Source organism: Chrysemys picta, chromosome 5, assembly GCF_011386835.1.
Source record: "Chrysemys picta bellii isolate R12L10 chromosome 5, ASM1138683v2, whole genome shotgun sequence".
NCBI classification, from domain to species: domain Eukaryota; kingdom Metazoa; phylum Chordata; order Testudines; family Emydidae; genus Chrysemys; species Chrysemys picta.
This window is the reverse complement of record NC_088795.1, coordinates 20,858,386-20,877,196: the sequence shown is the minus strand read 5'-3', so window position 1 is coordinate 20,877,196 and position 18,811 is coordinate 20,858,386. Positions and strand designations below refer to the sequence as shown.

At 40.0% G+C, this 18,811-nt stretch overlaps 1 protein-coding gene across 43 annotated transcripts in view; it reads left to right on the top strand.

The window, feature by feature from the left end:
• Positions 1 to 18,811, top strand: part of PDLIM5 (PDZ and LIM domain 5) — a 233,188-nt gene that overhangs the window by 202,570 nt on the left and 11,807 nt on the right. For all 43 annotated transcript variants that reach the window (XM_008179117.4, XM_024099936.3, XM_065596085.1 and 40 more), the window contains one exon: positions 15,498 to 15,672. In XM_008179117.4, coding sequence (XP_008177339.3) covers positions 15,498 to 15,672 — 175 coding nt within the window. The remainder of the gene's footprint in view (positions 1 to 15,497; positions 15,673 to 18,811) is intronic.

Here is an 18,811-nt window from a genome sequence, read left to right as displayed (position 1 = left end):
CATGGACAAAGGTTTCAGATAGGCCTTTCCTCCCATCCCCTGCTTCCACAGGTCCTGAGAAAGAATAGTCATAACGTCCCTCTTGTGGCACCATACTGCCCAAGACTATTTTGGTTCCCAAAGCTTCTGTCAATGTCAGCCCACCCTCCAAATGGAGCTCCATCCTTTTCCAGAACTCCTGATGCAGGACAGAGGCAGAGTCAAACACCCCAGCCTGGGCTTGCTTCACCTTTACCGCATGGTGTTTGGATGGATGTTGGAAGCAGAGCACTCTTGTTAAACTCCCATCCAGGCTACACTTACCCAGAATAGAAAAGATTTGACTAGGACATGCTATGTAGCTAAATAGAGGCATTTCTTTGCCTGGATACAGCACAGTTATTCTTACCCAGTCTCTTCAAGCATCCCAATTGTTTTAGTTTACCTTTTGTCTCCAAGGAAATCTGGTCTCTCGATCAGCTCATTACAAGTCAACCTCGCAGCCAGTCATTAGTGCCTTCCTCCCTCCAGTAGACAGGTGTTTTGTCATGCTGTCGAAACTTATTAGACCTCCATTTGAACCCTTAGCAACATGTTCTATGTCCCACCTATCCATGAAGGTGGCATTTCTAGTGGCCATCACTTCCGCCAGGAGGTTCATCAAAGTGGGAGTCCTCGTGGCAGACCCTCCCTTTATCGTATGTCAAAAGGACAAGGTAGCCCTTCGCCGTCACCCTAAACTTCTCTCCAGGGTCATCTCCAAATTTCACCTTGACCAGTGCATTCACTTATCTGTCATTTTTCCAAAACCACACACTACTTCTGAAGAGAAGAGACTTCATTCTCTCAGTGTCTGGCATGCACTTGCTTTTTACCTGCAAAGTCCCGAACCCATCAAAGTCTCCAAGAACCTTCATCGTCATAGCAGAGAGATCCCATGGTCAGGCTATAATCTCTCAAAAGATTTCTGAGTGGTTTTCTAGCTATATTATCTAGTGCTACCGACTAGCTCACATCATGCCTCCCAACGGTATAACGGCCCACTCCACAAGAGCACAGGCCACCATGGTAGCATCCCTGCAGGAAGTCCCTATGCAACACATACGCAAAGCAGCCACCTGAGCTCCATATGCATGCACAATATGCACTAGTCCAGGCCTTTGCTGCAGATGCAGCAGTGGGATCTGCAGTACTGCATGCATCTTTGCTGCCAGCTTCCTTGCAGCCACCTCAAGTCTGAGCCCTCCTTGCCAATCACCCATATGTGAAATACAGATAGGGAGTAGCACTCAAGAAGCAGAGGTTACTTATTGGAACTAGAAGTTCTTCGAGATGTGCCATCCCACTCTGTTTTCCACTACTTGCCCTCCGTCCCCTCTGCTTCAGATTTGGTTGGATTCTCGGGAAGAAGAGGAACTGAGGGGGCATCGACCCATGCTGCCTCTTATACTCTCACTTGGGAGCAGAGATCAACTGTGCATTTGTGGGCCAATGGACACTGCTTGTTAAAATCTCTGGACTGAGGTGCATGGTGCTCATGCAAACCTGCATGTAGAATATAGATAGGAACCAAACACCTTGAACTTCCAGTTACAGTAAGTAACCTCCATGTCTCGTGTATGGGGTATATGCACACCAGGAGTGGAAAATATGATTACTACTAGGTTGTTAAACATGGTTTGATATCACGTCTAGCTGATGAACTTATCATTTTCTCCTCAGTGGTCAAGGGAAGAAATTCTTGCCAAGATTTGAATCTTCTTGCAAACAAATTACTCTTGACAGAATTATGACTACATTCCAGTGTCATTTTACTAGTCAGTAGCTAAATAGTATGTAGCGCCATTCATTCCCAAAGAGCCCCAAAACACTTCACCACACCACCACTTTATGCACTCAGCACATACACAGGAATTGCTTTTGTTCACCACTGACATGCGGTTTGTTTCTTAGGTGAAATGTAGCAGCTGTTGGACAGCACACAGTAACGGTCCTCAGCAACTTGACAGGAAGTGAAGAATAATACTGTATCGAATTGACATTGCTGGGGCTTTTTAAGATAGAATTATTCAATAACCTCAGTTACCCAAATTGGAATTTGGCCAGGGCACGATCCCGTTTTGTAGACCATCTAGTGGGATCTTTAATAGTCAGAAATGGCTAGGACTTCAGTTTTATATACTTTTTTTAATGAAAGATCACTCTGCTACCTGCACTGAAGTTGGGGAGTGGAGGCATCACACAGTGCTGACTTAGGAGGAAAAGTGCCATCAAGAGGATTTCCAGTACTGTTTCTTGAGGTTCCTGCTTAGTTTTGGGGGTCTGAAGTGAAGTGGTACAGGTGCAGCTCCTAAAAATCAGTTTTCCATCTGGGAAAGTGTATTGCATTTTAGTCAGCAGCTCTCTTGCCTTCTAGACCTTGTAGCTGAGTAATAGGATCAGATATGGAGGGTTTGTGATACAAGGTTCAGAAGACAAACTAATTTCTAAGTGAGTAATACTAAGTGAACGGCTACCAGAGTATATTAATTTTGTTTTTCCCATTTGTACTATATCTTCTTCCCATCTTATTTCTCAGCCCGATCCCACTAAGATACACAATCCCTTTCCAGCAGAAGCAAGATTGGAATGTCAGCATATTCTTCAATAGCTACAACTGTCAGTTGCCTAATCCTGAGCCAGCAACATGTGTTAAGCACATGCTCTGTTTGATGGAGAGAGCATTTTGGAAGCTGGCTTTAAACATAGACGAATTGTTCCCCAGGGGTCTTTGTCTGAAAAATTCTGTTATTTCCCTGCAGTTGTCCTCATATGTTTGCTAGGCATAAATTTACCATTTATTCTCTGTAGCGTCATCTTTCTGTAATTCTCCAAATTGATAGCTGTTCTTTCTTCTTGCTTGTTCCCTTGGAACCCTTAGGCAGAACCTCCAGTGTGTGAGAAAATTTAAACCTGGCACTAGCCATGATGTGACAGCCTATCCTACATATAATGACAATGTAACCAAGACAAAAGCTCACTGTCCCCACCTGCTGGCAGTTATATCATGGGGAGAGGTTTGAGTCTACTACAGCCTTCTTACTGAGGAACCTGGTTGAAATTCTTACTATATTAAAGGCAGTGGGAGTTTTGCCATTAGCTGAGACAGCACAGGGTTGGGTTCAGAGATCCTGAGTTTGTTTACTGCTACCAACAGCCCATCAATAGCTATTACATTACAACAAAATGCTTATCCTTTCAGAAAGGTTTTTCTCTAGAGGTCAATACAGAGAGTGACTGACATATATTCTCTCTCTCTCTCCTTCCTTCTTTTCTGTTTTTTTATTTTCTTATTTTGCTTTTCCCCCCTTTCAGACCTGATAGTGAATTGGATGGCCCATAGTTCTTAGAAATGCTTTAAGCTGGGAGACTCAGCCTAGCCTCACTATTAACGTCACCTTTGTTTTCAAGGCTCTGTACTCCTGAGAGTGACAAATCAGTTCAGCTCATCTCTATTCACTTCTTTTACAGAATGGGGAAACTAAAGGCACAGTTAATTAAAAGAGAGTGACTGACTATCTGTGTGCAGTGAGAACTGTGGTCTGAATTGGGGTGGGGGGGGGGGAGGAAGGTGAAGAACCTTATATGTTGGTACACTGACATCTGGTAAAAATGAGCCTTTGAATCCAATAAGGTGCTGCCCTTTTCACTGAAATGAAAGTTAATCAAAGTTAGCCATTGCATAATGCACGTCTTTTTTAGTGAAAACATAAAACCCTTGTCTTACCAGTTGTCTATAAAGAGTAATATGACTGATGGATGAAAACACCAGAACTTTCAATGTGGTTTATAGATTTGTGTTTTAGTAATTTTTCAGTTAATCTAAATTATTATGCTGTCATATGACAGCAAGCCACAAGAATTTTATTCTTTTAAAAGTTAACTCATATGAACTCAGACTTAGCCAAGCAAAACCCATTGTGAAACCACAGTAAAGTAATTTGTAAATGTCAGCCATTCAAGTTAAACTATTTACTTGCAGTGTGAAATTGTAAATCTTGAGAACATGGTAAGAAGCAGAATGTATTTAGAAATCTGAATATTTGTGGTTAAAAAGGGAATGGGTCACAGGAACGATTCACAGTTATGCCCAAAACTTGTTGGAGGTGCATGGTATAATGGACTTTACTATAGGACGTCCTGAACTGAACCCATCTCTGTCAAAAGTCATACAAGGTCAGTAGCAAAGTAATTATGACTTGGTATTGCAAAACCTGCACACCATTTCACTTAACTTTCCTGTAGTTACAGTGCTGCATCTATCTGACTATTTGAACAGACGCACACATTGTTTGCTCTTGCAGTGTTGTAATTGCACACACAAGTTGGGAACATAATTTTTCCATGTGTGAGTTTTGAAGATGAAGACTCTGCATTCCTCTGCTTTTATACAACTTGAATAATAGCACAGAGATGTTAAGGATTAATTAGTTAATGGGCCCAATTCTGCTTTGCCGGACACCCTGTGTAGTTGTTTACACTAGATCAAAACACTAACATGTAGGACTCACATGTTGTGATGATGTAAATGTAAATGACCGTACAAGGTACAGAACAATGGAGAGTCATGCTCCGTGTTTGTATAGAATGCTTTGAAAATGTAAAGCATGATCCATTTATTCAATACTAGCCTTATAATTGCTCAGTTTTAAACATCAGTGTAATGTAAAGGATATACAGGATGTATTTCAGTTGCGTAAGTATAGGATGTTAATTTTTCATAAGGTTATATTCACTCGGGGGGGAGGGATAGCTCAGTGGTTTGAGCATTGGCCTGCTAAACCCAGGGTTGTGAGTTCAATCCTTGAGGGGGCCACTTGGGGATCTGGGGCAAAATCAGTACTTGGTCCTGCTAGTGAAGGCAGGGGGCTGGACTCGATGACCTTTCAAGGTCCCTTCCAGTTCTAGGAGATGGGATATCTCCATTATTATTATTATTATTATTATTACTCTTCTTATTTAATTCTTAAGGTAAAAATTATCTGAACTGAAAGCAGTGAAGACGACAGCAACAAAAAAATACCCTCTGCAGAAAAGTATGTTGTGGGTTTCAATATGTGGAACTCCAGCCAAACAGGACTGCACTCTGTTGTGCAGGGGTGTATGTCACTCTCCAGGCTTTCTTGCATTCCAGGACCCTTTTCAGTAAACGACGCCAGTTGTGCCAAATTTGTGATGGTATAAGATGTAACAAATCACAAGGAGACAAGCTGAACCAAGCCAAAACCACCATACTCATTTTAATTAAGATACTTTACAGCCAATTTAATCTGAGTTCTTCTAGCTGAAAGGCTAGTTGCTAACACAGGAAACTAACCCCCCGAAGTTGCAGAGATTCCTGAAATTAGGTCTTGGTTGCACCTGTTCTGATTTTTTCATGGTGCACATACCAGCATACTCGGTCATTTAAAGAAATGATAATGGTTTAATCCTTCCTGTTCTGCCTTTCATCAGTAGGGTTTTTTTTAGCTTTGATTATAGTCCACAAATTCCGTATGAACCAAAGAGGGACTATTGAATGCTTTTTTCTCTGCTGCTTATCTTGAAGTTGTGTCCATTTAGCCTGTGCAATTTCACGCAGGGCTCATATAGGGTAGGGTATTGCATAAGTTTAACATAACAAGTTGACAGCAGATTTTTTCAGACCCTTTGCTTCATCCGGCCATCTGTTTGATTTGGAGGGAAAGGGACTGGAAGAGTTTGTACTGCCCCGTATATTAACAAGAGTCCAATAAGTGCGCATATGAACTTTATAGTCTCCATCCATCATACAGTAGTCTGATAGCATTATGTAAATCATTGGATTACAGCACTTTCAAATGAAGTTCTGGCGCTCCCACCAATTAAAGCTGCACTGTTATTTATAGCTATTACATGAAGTCTGATGTTCTGTTTAAGTGAGCGTTAAACAGTTCAGACAGTTGTATTGTTGCTATGCACCAGAGAACCTCTGTCAAAGTGACTTTGGCACTGCTACATATCCGCCTTTTCCCCTTTGTCTTAGAAACCTTTCACTAGTGTTTGTATTCATCCATGGGTTCAGCATTGGAACATGCTATTGTTAATATAACCAGGGCAAAGTCACACTGGGATTTTCAGAAAGAAAAAGGCAGTTCTTTACCTTGCTTCAGACCTAGTTAAATATTAAACCAACCATACCAAAGAGTTTTGTGAAAGTAAATACTTAAGGCCAAACTTTAATAATATAGTGCACAGTGTTATTCATTTCAGAAAAGCTAGCTACAACAATGAAAAACGGCCCCTCGGTAATAGTTTAGAAGGAGTATCATTAATTAATGGCAATGAGGGCAAAGTGAAGCCTGTAGAAATCTGAAATGTGGCTCACAGGTTCCCTTGTAACCTTCAGAGACTCGAGATCCTTGCATGTAGCACTTCCAAGCTATTCAGATCACGATGGAGTATTACATCCTGGGGCTTATCATCCCTCCATATTAGAGTGGCTACCGTCTGCTCCATTTTATGAAAATTAAGGGGAGCCATTAAGACTCCCTGTGAAAGGGCAGTCAAGTACCTTAAGAGGCTTCCAGGGTTTGGCTGGGTGGTTTCATTTCCCCTCTACACTAAGAGTTCACTTGACAGGTTTGGGAGCAAAGATGTGCACCTCCAAAACCTCAGCAACCTCCCAAGGTACTTGAACACCCTGTCATGCGCTCTCTGTCAAATTGCAGTAATCTTTTGATTGGGTTGAACTTGTGCATTTCTCCTTTAACCTACACTGTTAGGGTCTGTTTTCTGTTTTGTTTTTTGAAACTTTCTTTTTAACTCCTTACACATTTTTGCTAGTCTAATAGTTCAATTGCCTTCTTTTTTCCCTCTTTAAAGCATTGCAGTCTGATTTGCTTCAATGGGGGAAATGAGGGTATAAACGGTGACAGATATATATGTCTGACAGCAGGTGAACAGAACAAAAATCATAAAATATATTGTATAAACTACAGATAGGGCTCAAATTGATGATCAGTTCCAGATCATGTTGCAGGATGTGCTTGTATTGAATGTGCTAGCTTGGGACTAGCTCTAGTAGTACTTGAGTGTAATTTAAGAAGACAAAAAAATAGCTACTCTAAAAGCTATCTAGTTATAAAAAAAAAAACCTGCACAAAACAATGTTAAATAGACTTTAAAACAGGAGGCAAAAGTATAACTGGAAGATGTTGCTTTTGTGATTGCCACCCTTTTGCTCGATTGAACCACGGACTTCCAGAGTTAAGTGTGAGATGCACATCTTGAGCTTTAAGTGCCACAGCTTTGTAGGTGGGAAGATGTAACCATTTTTATTTGTGTAACAAACACTCACCAGTGGGTTACACTTCTTGTTTAAAGCATTGGAAGTTACTTTAAAAATTCTGAAGTAAACTGTAGTTTTAATGGATTTTTGGTTATCCTTTGAGATTAGAGAGTCAAATTAACCAAAGGTATTTTGTCTATTGTTTTAAATTTATAGTCTACCTAACAACAGCTTTAAACTTTGGCTTTGCCATGATTTCTAATGAGGAAAGCAATTATTTTTGTTCTCGTTTATATCATCAAATAGGACTGCTGCTGGCACATAACAAAAAAATATTAACCCCACTGAGAGAGACACACACAATAGGTATTGAAACAGTGACAGGAATTTCTAAACACTACTTTGGAATTCTTTGTAAAAATATTCTTATGCCTTATCCTGCAATCAGATCTACTGAAGTGGACCTCTCCATCCATGCAGAGTTTCGCTGGGGAGAATGCTGGCAGTTTGTATTACTGCATCCAAGACTTGTTTATGGAAACACCATATTTCTCAATTTGTATCAAGACCACAATCTCATTTAGGGCCTGATCTACTGTTGTTGAAGTTGAAAAGGCGTTTTGCCATTAATTTCAATTGAAGCAGAACTGGGCCTTCTAATTCAGACTGATGTTATGTTGTCTTTTCCTGTCCCCTCATATATTGAAGAACAGAACACCAATCTGAACTTTGAATTCTAAGCTTTCTTTAAAACTATTCACTGTTGTGTTTTTTGGTATTAAACTTCCATTCAAATTCATTCTTATGTCTATATATGAAAGATGTTGTGTTACATAGGATCAGTATCAGATAGGACATGTTACCAGAACTGATAATGCTCCTTTCCTTCTTTCTTATTTGAAATAGATTTTCCCAACAATGTTGAGAGATCTTTCACATGCAGAGATCTTGTTTTTGACCAGATATAACTTAAAGTTTAGTTCAATCCCCACAAAAGTGGGCTTTATAATTACTGTGCATTGAGACTAAAGAAAAGAGAACTTTGTGTTGGTTCATGAAGTTATTAAAAAAAAAATTAAAAAGCAAAAGGTTTTTCTTAAATAAACAATGAAAACAAAGTTAGCAAATGTGTTTGAATTGGCGTTATTTAACAGGCATCTCAAATGCACATTAGCAGTGTACCAGAAGCTGTGCTGGAATTTGATTTGTGAAGAAAACAATCTTCAAAGAGATTAGTTTTTAGTGTGTGTCTTTGTCTTCTTACTAGCGGGTACCTGCAAGTTAGAAGGTAAAGTACGAGGAGAGGGATGGAAAGCATCATTAATCAAAATATTTTTCTTTCATGTTTCTCAAAAGCTTTTTTCCACCTTGTTATCTGCACTTATTTGTAGGCTCAGCAGGCATTAATAATCTGAGATAAACTACAATGGAGCAGTGACTTGCTCATGATTAAGTGTTTTGGAGATACAGTTTTCAGAGGTAGCCACTTTCAAGGAACACTAAATGTTCAGATGATGGATTAAGAAGTGTGATCTTTAAAAAAAAAAAATCTAATTTTTTAACAATTATTGACTGTCATCCATTCTGATCTCGTTCTAATAGGTGTTATACATCAAGATTAACAGTAACATACTTGTATGAAAAAAGAGTAACTTGTATACTATATACTACCCCAGAGGTTGGAAAGGATCCAAAAGAGTGTCAGCCTTATCTCCAAATAACCTGGCTCATGTCGGTTTATCAAACCTTAGAGTTAATTAGACAGAAAATGTGTGTGGTGTATTGGTCTTCCAATGGGGAAGGAGTAAGGAAAGTGGGTAATGAGGCCATTTTATTGGATTAATAACCAGCAAAATTGCAGTACCAAAGCCTTGGTGCCAAAACGAATTTCTCTTTCAGGTGTACTTTTTGGCCCCAGACATGTGTGAATAAGTTTCTTTTTAGTTCCAAGAAAGAGTGTATTGTGTTACCTCCCTTTTACCCTTAGAAATGACTTGTTTAATTTTCTATAATATCACTGTTGCCTCGATGAGTGACTGTATAAGCATATTATAAGGTTCGTCATAACTCTAAGCCGTTATACCGCTTAAATGCTCTAGAGTACTAAAGATCCATGCTGCTAGTCCACAGGTTAGATCCGCACTCCTCTCTAGGAGGCAGGAGAGAGACTCCCGTTATTTTTCTTCAAGATTATCAAAAGGAGTCAAGACTGCACAAACTAATCATGTTAAAATGTCTTGACAGAATTCCATCCATATATGATGACCAGGCATGTTATTGTCACAACACACACATCACAATAAAATGTCAAGATTTCACTCTGTAATAGTGGTTTTTTTTCCTCTTTTCAACTCAATTCAGTATTGAGTGGCTTTCCAGCATACAAGGTTCTGGATTGCTACACTAAAGCTACAACAGAAAGCAAGTAGTGATTAGCTCTTCTCTTCCCTGTGATCACAAGTAAAAGGCTGCTGTACTACTTTTTGTCAAAAAGAACAGGAGTACTTGTGGCACCTTAGAGACTAACAAATTTATTAGAGCATAAGCTTTCGAGGACTACAGCCCACTTCTTCAGATGCATATAGAGTGGAATGTATATATCTCCTCAATATTTATTCCACTCTATATGCATCCGAAGAAGTGGGCTGTAGTCCACGAAAGCTTATGCTCTAATAAATTTGTTAGTCTCTAAGGTGCCACAAGTACTCCTGTTCTTTTTGCGGATACAGACTAACACGGCTGCTGCTCTGAAACCTACTTTTTATCAGTGTGCTTAAGAACTAACCAACAACCAGACTTCTAAACCAAAAAGGAGTAATCACCTTAATATACTTAGCTTGCTGCAGCAATAGAGGGAGAGAAGTGGAGGACTGCTTATTCATTATCCTGAGCAATGGAAGACTATCTTCTGTGCCTTTTATGTCCCCCTTTCTTTTTTTTTTTTTTTTTTTTTTTTGAGAAAATCGTTTGTTTTTTAACTCAGCTCGTAAGTCTCCTTTGCTTTCAAGAAGTAGTGAAGATATGCACTACAGTGAAAAAAGTTCACGTAGGATGCTAGTTTGTGGTGATTAGCTTATCAGTATTAGAAAAACAAAAGGAGAAAACAGTGTATGTGACAAGGGGGTCTGTGCAAGCCAATCTCGAAAGGGAAATACCATCTTTGTCACTTGGAAGACCTGTTAACTAAGGGCATGTCTAGACTACATCCCTAAGTCGACCCCAGGCTCTAGCTTCCCTGTTCCCGGCTCGGAGCGGGGGAAGGAGGTAGGGGCAGCTGCCCGGGTTTCTCAAGTCCCAGAGCAGGAAGCTGCCGGGCAGCAGCCCAGCTGGGAGTGGAATGCTGGGGGCAGCCAGCCTCTAGCCGCTCAGCTTTCTGGTCAATTTCATGGCTCCTGCTTGGAGCCGTGAAATTAACAAGACAGCCAACAGCCCATGTAAGTAATGCAAAGTCTGCACAGACGCTGCGTCACCATACCTACACTGACTGAAGCGCTATGCCTCTCGTGGGGGTGGAGTTATGTCTGTATAGTACAGCAGTTTCATCAGCGGGACAAGGCTGTAGTGTGTACACTGACGTAATTAGGTCGACGTAAGCTGCCATACGTCAACCTAACTGTGTAGTGTTAGACCAGGCCATAATAATCAGGGAATGTTTCATGGCAATAATAATTGACCAGCTGTAAACAAGGTTTCTTGTCATGGTTTATTTTAGGGAGATCTGAAAAAGGAAGAGTAGGAACTTCATTTATACACGACTCTCCTTCCCCCCCCCCCCCCCCCCCCGCCTTTGCGATTTTTTCCTTTTTATTCTGTTGTAGCTCTCCTGCTTGATGGTGATTCTTTGTATTCGGCTGAACATATGTGATATAAATGGAGTGTGAATGGTACTTAATTCCCCCCACACACGCTTCTTTCCTCTAAATCACTGCAGCATTTGATTTCCAGCCTTTCCCAGAGCAAGGAGAATGAGTATGCTTTGATGCTTTAAAGCTGGACTTCACTTCCTTTGGTGCAGCCATGTAATCTCTGTAGCCAAGAGTTAAAAGTTGGGCAGAAAGGGGGAAATCCTTTGTCTTTATGAATCTTTATTCCTGACCTTGTATTCCTTGGCATACTTCATGCAAAGCTGTCTATTTTATAGAGCACTGATGTTTATTATAGTTGGCTACTTTTTTTAAGAAGTTTAAAAATTTGGGCATATTGCTCTCTTGCATTGTATTTGCTTAAGATATACAGTTGTAAATGTATTTTGGTTCATGAGCTTGACTCATTGCTGTGGTGGTGGTGGTTGAATGGTTTGTTAATACAGCAGCTCTCAAAGTGATTGTTTAAAGCCTTTACAAGCCTGTATGTTTTATAATATTGAAATGAATAGAAACCCAGTATCTGAATCTGCCATTTCAAATATTCAGGCATGTTGTGGCAGTTTCACTTTGTGAGATTTCTCAATACATTTATGGGGATTCTCTTTGAGAAACTTGGTGAGGGGGGAAAGATGATCAGTTGAGGAACTTGGAAAGTAAGTTTATTTGTTTTGTGGGGGTATTAAGAATTTCTGGCATCTTTCAGTTCCCTTGGCCGTAATGGCATTCTACAGATAATGAATTTTATAATTCATAAGCCACTTAAGAAAACAAAATAAATCAGATCTAAAGTGTGTATGTTCTGTTACTACTTTTATCTTTTGTAACTATAAAGACCTAGCATTGGGTCTTAAATAACTGCCCCACAGTAGGTTTAAGTACAGGTTTTGAGGTCTGATCCTTGTAGTAAATTTCAACAGTAATAGGAGTTCCATTAATATTTAAAAGGCACACGTTTAGGCTACATCTGCTCTTGGAGCTCAGGGCATAATTCCCGGTTTGAGGAAATGCTGCTACATTAGCTCTCATCGAGCTCCCATACTAAACATAAAGGGGAGCCGTGACAACAGGAGGGGCTAGACACCTTGAATACGATCCTGTCTGAGAGGCTAGGTACATAGTCGGGCCGGGTGATCCCTCCTGCCACTTGTGCCATCGCAGCTACGCTCGGTTTTTAATGCAAGAACTCAGTCAGAGCTGGCTTAGATATGTCTCTTTGGCTGGGAAGTACTCCTCCGTCTTGAAGTGTGCACATAGCCTGAGAAGGTAAAGTAGATTTGGGGGTGAGTGGCCCCAGTGAAGTCATAGGTAGTTCTGCCACTGACCTCAGTGGTGCCAAAACGTCACTCTAGAATTCTGGAATTTGATAGAATATTTCTAATAAAATAATAATGTTATTAATCAGGGCCGAGCACTCCAGTCCGATGTGCTCAACCATCTACAGGAATGAGGGTTTTTTGAGTGGAAATTAATTCTTTTGTGGCTAAGGCCTAGTCTTCACTTACCGGCTGGTCCGGCGGCACGCCATCGATGTTCTGTGATCGATTTATCGCGTCTGGTTAAGACGCGATAAATCGATCCCGGATCAATCCCGGAAGTGCTCACAGTCGGCGCCGGTACTCCAGCTCGCCGAGAGGAGTACGCGGCGTCGACGGGGGGAGACTTCCGGCCGCGTCTGGACCGCGGTAAGTCCGGACTAAGGTACTTCGAATTCAGCTACGTTATTAACGTAGCTGAATTTGCGTACCTTAGTCCGAAGTCCGGACTAAGTGGGGACCAGGCCTCAGCCACAGGCCCCAGCTTTGCAACCACTGTAAAAAATGTCTAAGTGCTGTGTGTCTCCTTAAGAAATAAGACTGAAAAAAATAAGCAGCATTGCTAAGCTCAACCCTTGATCCTGCGAGCCTCCTTTGATACAATATCTGATACAACAATGGAAATCATCTGCACCTCCTGGAAGAGAAAACTGGCCCAGTAGATGATGATAGTGGAGTTTATTTTTGAGTTGTTGGACGGGTAAGTATAGAATAGTGTTCTGTACAGGCAGATCTGTTGATGGGTCTGGTGAAGCAGTGCTAGAGACCGTTACAGTTGATGATTACTATATGATGAATTCTCTGACTCTGGGTAGTATTTCCTTTGCTGACATGCTATGTTGTGTGTGTAACCTCTCCCCTGTTTCCTATGAGCTCTGTCTCTTTTGCTTTGGTTCTTTTTCTCAAAGCTTTCTTACAACAGTGATCGATGAATGTGGTCCTAGATTATTCTTAACGCCGTTTATTTTTTCTTATCTTACTGTACTTAATATAACTTTTCATTTTCCATCCTACAATAAGAAAGTCACTATTTTTTAAAGAACTTGTTGTTCTTAAATGTCAGCAATTGTAGGTTTAGTATCGCCTAGATGAAGGAAAGGTATTCCTCCTGGTTTGTTATTTCATCAGTTAAAAAATGTGAACAGTGAAAGCATTGGCGATGATAATTATTGGTGGTGCACCCTACCCAAAGAGCACATTATCGATGACATTGGAAAACTAATTGATAGAGCTGTTTACTGAGTAATTTGGCACATTTCTGTAATTATTAAATCTAATTTTGGATTTACTGCCTAGCCACCTGATGAGAAATCCCAAACCATGTTGGTTGACGTTGTCAGAACCAAGTACTACATTCTTTAAAAATTACTCAGAGAATTTCTCAGGACACTTGTACAAAAACTGGAGGCTGACTTGAGCCTACAAATAATGCCTCTGCCCCATATCTGTACCTCCATCTACCTCCAGGCAGCTAGACTTGCCATTGGATCTCCTTTTTCTCAGGCAGTGATAGAGGGAGGACTTCTGAGATTGAATTTTGCAAGATGAATTCAGGAATAATGTGTAACTCCCAATCTCACTGTTTTTTTTTTTCTTTTCTTTTCATAGACCACCACTCACGGGTGATCCATTGTCCCCACCACCTGCATTTCCTCTGCCTGAGGGCCCCAGGATGGAAGAGGTCCATGGAAAAGATAATATTGTTGGTTGTATTATCTTTTCCATGTAAACTCCACATGGTGGATGGGTGACAATAAGCATTTCCTTACATGCACAGGTCCACCCAGTCTACGCATCCTCCCCTGTCCAGCTCGTACAGGAGTAGGTCACCATTAGTGTGGTCTGAAGGGGGTAGGGTAGGATATGGTATTGCAGCCCTCTTGCCTTTTCACCTTCTGAGTGGGACAGTAGAAATCTGTGGAAGGGTCAGGGGGCATGGGACAATGAACTCAGTGTTGCCAATTCGCACAATTTTATCATGAAACTCCGTGATGCTTGGCATTTTTTTGTAAAGCTCAGCTTCTGGAAGCAAATTATGATGTGAGAATCTCGCTTTCATATTTTTAAATCCATTCTGATTTCAGAAATGCCTTAAAAACTGGTCCTAGGTCATCTAAAAGTTCTGAAACCTGCTGCCTATTAATTTCATTTGGTGACCCCTAGTTCTTGTGTTATGAGAAGGAGTAAATAACACTTCCTTATTTGCTTTCTCCATACTAGTCATGATTTTATAGACCTCTATCATACTCCCCCTTAGTCATCTCTTTTCCAAGCTGAAAAGTCCCAGTCTTAATAATCTCTCCTCATACAGAAGCTGTTCCATACCCCTAATCATTATTGTTGCCCTTTTCTGAACCTTTTCCAATTCCAATATATCTTTTTTGAAATGAGACAACTACATCTGCACATAGTAATCAAAATGTGGGCATACCATGGATTTATATAGAGGCAATATGATATTTTCAGTCTTTTTATCTATCCCTTTCTTGATGATTCCCAACATTCTGTTAGCTTTTTTGACTGCTGCTGCACATTGAGTGGACACTTTCAGAGAACTATCCACAATTATTCTAAGATCTTTCTTGAGTTGTAAGATGTATGTCATGCTGTTTTGTCACTGCTCATATATTTGTAACCTTGGCTTCAGCCTGATCTGTCCAAAGCACAGTGAGATCTTAACATGTCACATGTTCTATAACCTGATTGCTCCATTAGGTCCAATTTTATCCTTTCCCACTAAATTGAAAACCATTCTGTTTCCCAGAAATTTTAGCCTGGTGGGTAATGGTAATGTTGGTTTGGTGCTTTTGGTGGCTAGTCACCCGCCAGAGTGAGTGAAAAGAGTAAACTGGATCCATCGCGTTACCCTGTTGCTAGTGCTCTCTCGCTCGCTCTTTTATAGATAGATTTTCAACGTCATGTATGTACTGTGCATATTTTACACACACAAATTCAGGTATTGAACTGAGCTCTTTTCACTTGTATACCTGTTTATTGAGGTTGACGCAGTATAGACAGTATTCAAAATACTTTTTACTCTATTTTCCATAGCTCCTGCAAGTGGATGGACATCAAACAATATGACACCGTCTGGTGCAACTGCACCAAGCGATAAGTCTGTGACACAGCCTCAACTAACAGAGCAAGATACTTTGGTGCAGAGAGCAGAGCATATTCCAGCAGGAAAGCGTACTCCTATGTGTGCTCAGTGTAACCAGGTCATTAGGTTTGTACTCCTTTTAATGATCATTTTATCCTAAAATCTTTCTGACAACATAACCTTGTTTTTTGTTTGTTTGTTTGTTTTTTTAATTATTTAGTCTCAAATGCTTTTGGGCTGCATTTCAGTATAACAAAATTCTGTGTTATATACCATTTTCATGCATGAAATCCACATGATTCATTGTAAAAAAAAAAATTAGCCTGGACCTGGTGATACAGGAATCAAATGTGGAAGCCAGTATATGTGCTCAATAGTCATGGGTGCTTTTAGAACCTGTTTTACTGAAAATTGGAATGTTGACTGGGACGTGGTAAAAATAAAACCTAAACCAAATAAACAAGTTGTGACAAAATCAAACATTCATTCAATCAGCCCCAGAAGATTAACAAGTCGAAAGGCAAATACAGGATGATACGCAAATCAAATAAGGAATAACCAGTTTTGAATGATACTTGGTAAGCCAGAACAATTAAATGGAAAGAGGAGGAAACGTAAGATACTCCCACACATAAGAAGAAATGTCACATTTTAATTATTGCTAGGACTATAGTAATAGTTCCTCCCCCCGCCCCCAGTATCAGATCTTGAAATCTGTCCAATCATAATCTAGGTCTAACCATCATGCACTTGATAGTTAGTGTCTAGTGACTTTGAGTTGTATAATATGGATGGAAAGAAATTTCACCATGACACGTTTTTTGACTGAGATTAAGCTTAATAAATTCCATTCACTTCAGTGATGTAATGATGGGTTTTAATATATAGCCAGTGATTTCTGCCAATTAGCTGATGGGTCTTTCTCCAAACATCAGTAAATGTAAAAAGGACCACCTCATGTGAATGTGTGAACCTTCCTGGTATTCCTTCCGTAAGGAGGGGAGAAGGATGAATTTCCGAAGAGCTAGGTCATGATCTTGGATTTAAAAAAAAAATTCTTAATGTGTGGTGTATTCTTGGGCAAATTTTAAAAAATCTCTCACACACACACACACACTCACTCATTCACTCACTCACCTGGGCTGCTCACGCTCATAAAACCAGGAAAATAATTTACCCCAATGGTGAGTCTGTTATAGGTCCCCCTCTTATTTTGACCTATTAATTTATTAACCGTATTTTCAGCTATAGAAGTAAACGAAATTGAGAATGCACGGTAGTTTTCAGCATGGTTGAGCCAACAGGCTGCCTTGATCAGAATTGGATACTTTTTCTGAAAAGCTAATTTTAAATAATTACCTCTACTTCATATATAAAAGTCTCAAAATATAATAGGAAATCAACTTTTCTCTATTGTAGTCTGTTGACTGTACTGCATCTTTATGTCCTGGTTTAGGATCCAAGTCAAAAAACTGAGACAGCTCCGTAATCATATGCTGGGATGTATACAACTGAATTGAAATCCACTTCTTGACCCATCAGCTTTCCACTCTGATAGTTTCTTATCTGATCATTTAACATTAGGTTAACTTTAGACTAATCAGTAGTAACTGAAGTGTGGTGAGATACACTGGAAGGATTTATTTTTAAATGATTTCTTTGCTATTTTTATTAAATAATCAAGGCATTAAAAATGAGTAATCTGGTAATTTTCTTATAGCAATAATGAATGAAATATGTGCTCATGTTCTAATTCAAACAGACAGGCATTCATTCCGATGCAAATTTTATGCTGCACTATAAAAACATAAAATGTATGTGCTCACAAGTCTGATGGGTGCAATTAAAAGGATGTATTGAAAAGTTTAGCCTCCAACACCATGTATCATTTAACTATCTCATTACCTGGCTAATAGAAATTTCCAAATGGATCAGTAAATTACATGCAGAAAGCCAAGCATGCCAGTCTTCCACAGCTGTAGTTATTTTGTTTTTAAGGTGTAGCACTATAATCTCTCACTTGAGAAACTGCAGCTCCCTTTAAATTGTTGCTAGTTTAACAGACATTATTGTTGCTTTATCTACACCAGTGGCTCTCACGCTCTAATCAGGAGAACCAGATGGTCACATGGTGCTTTTTCACCTTGTTTCCAGCTGCTAAATCTCATTACATGGATTTAAACATGCATTAAATGCTCTCCTAATATTACGTAGCTTGCCGTATTCTTGGAGCAGGGACTGTCTTGTAACATGAATATGCAGCTCACTGGGGCTTTGGTGTATGATTAGGACCCCTAGGTACTACTGCAAGACAAATAATTTGTATGTAAAAAGTTGCTGTAGTTCCCATATGGATGATGATTGATCACAAATGAAATGGGTGGTGAGCTACATAACTGAACTGGAGAATGTTTGCTCTCTGAAACAATCTCTGTTAAGATGCAGTCTACACAAGAAAAAAATGCCCTGGTCAACAGCACTTACACCATCACCTACTGTAGATTTTGTGTGGCAGATACCTCCTTAATAAATTGATTGGTATTGCGATCCAGCACGCCAGGTTGCAACACCAGTCACTCTAATTTGTCATAACAGATGGGCTACCAGGCCTAATCTGAGTGGCGGTCGCAACATCACTCCCTCAAATTTAGAGGGGATGGGTGTAGGGGCTAATGGGCCTGGGGAGATCAGGTTGCTGGTGGAGGAAGGTGCCTGAGAGGGGAAGAGAAGGGTCAGGTGGAGTTGGGGGAGCAAAATTATGCCACACCCACACTTAAATGGTGCTTTGCAGCCGTTGAATTATAATGCATCTTAAAGTGATGGGTTCTGTTTTCCCACATGTGTGCAGGGGACTTGCATATCTAACTTCCTTTTTCATTAGCGCTAAATATTTCTTACATAAATCCCATGTATTCTGGTGAAAGGATTAGTTCCTGTGATGCTGGATTAAACAACTTTCTGGACATGAATAAAAATATGGCAGTTGCAGTTCAATTTTGCATGCCATTTTTAGTTTTAAGTTTATTGCTACTGGGATTTATTTTAATTAGAGGAAAAGCTGGCTAGTCACACATACATGGCACGTGGGTATAGCACAGAATAATTGTACCATACGATATTTCAGTCTGACCACTGTTTATCTGCCTTTCAACAGTCAGTTGTATATCAATTCAGATTATTTGGGTGCTTTTTTATAGGCCAAGCTTTCATATCTTTAAATGCCAACAGAGTTCTTAAGATCAAGGATAATTTCATGTCAAGATCA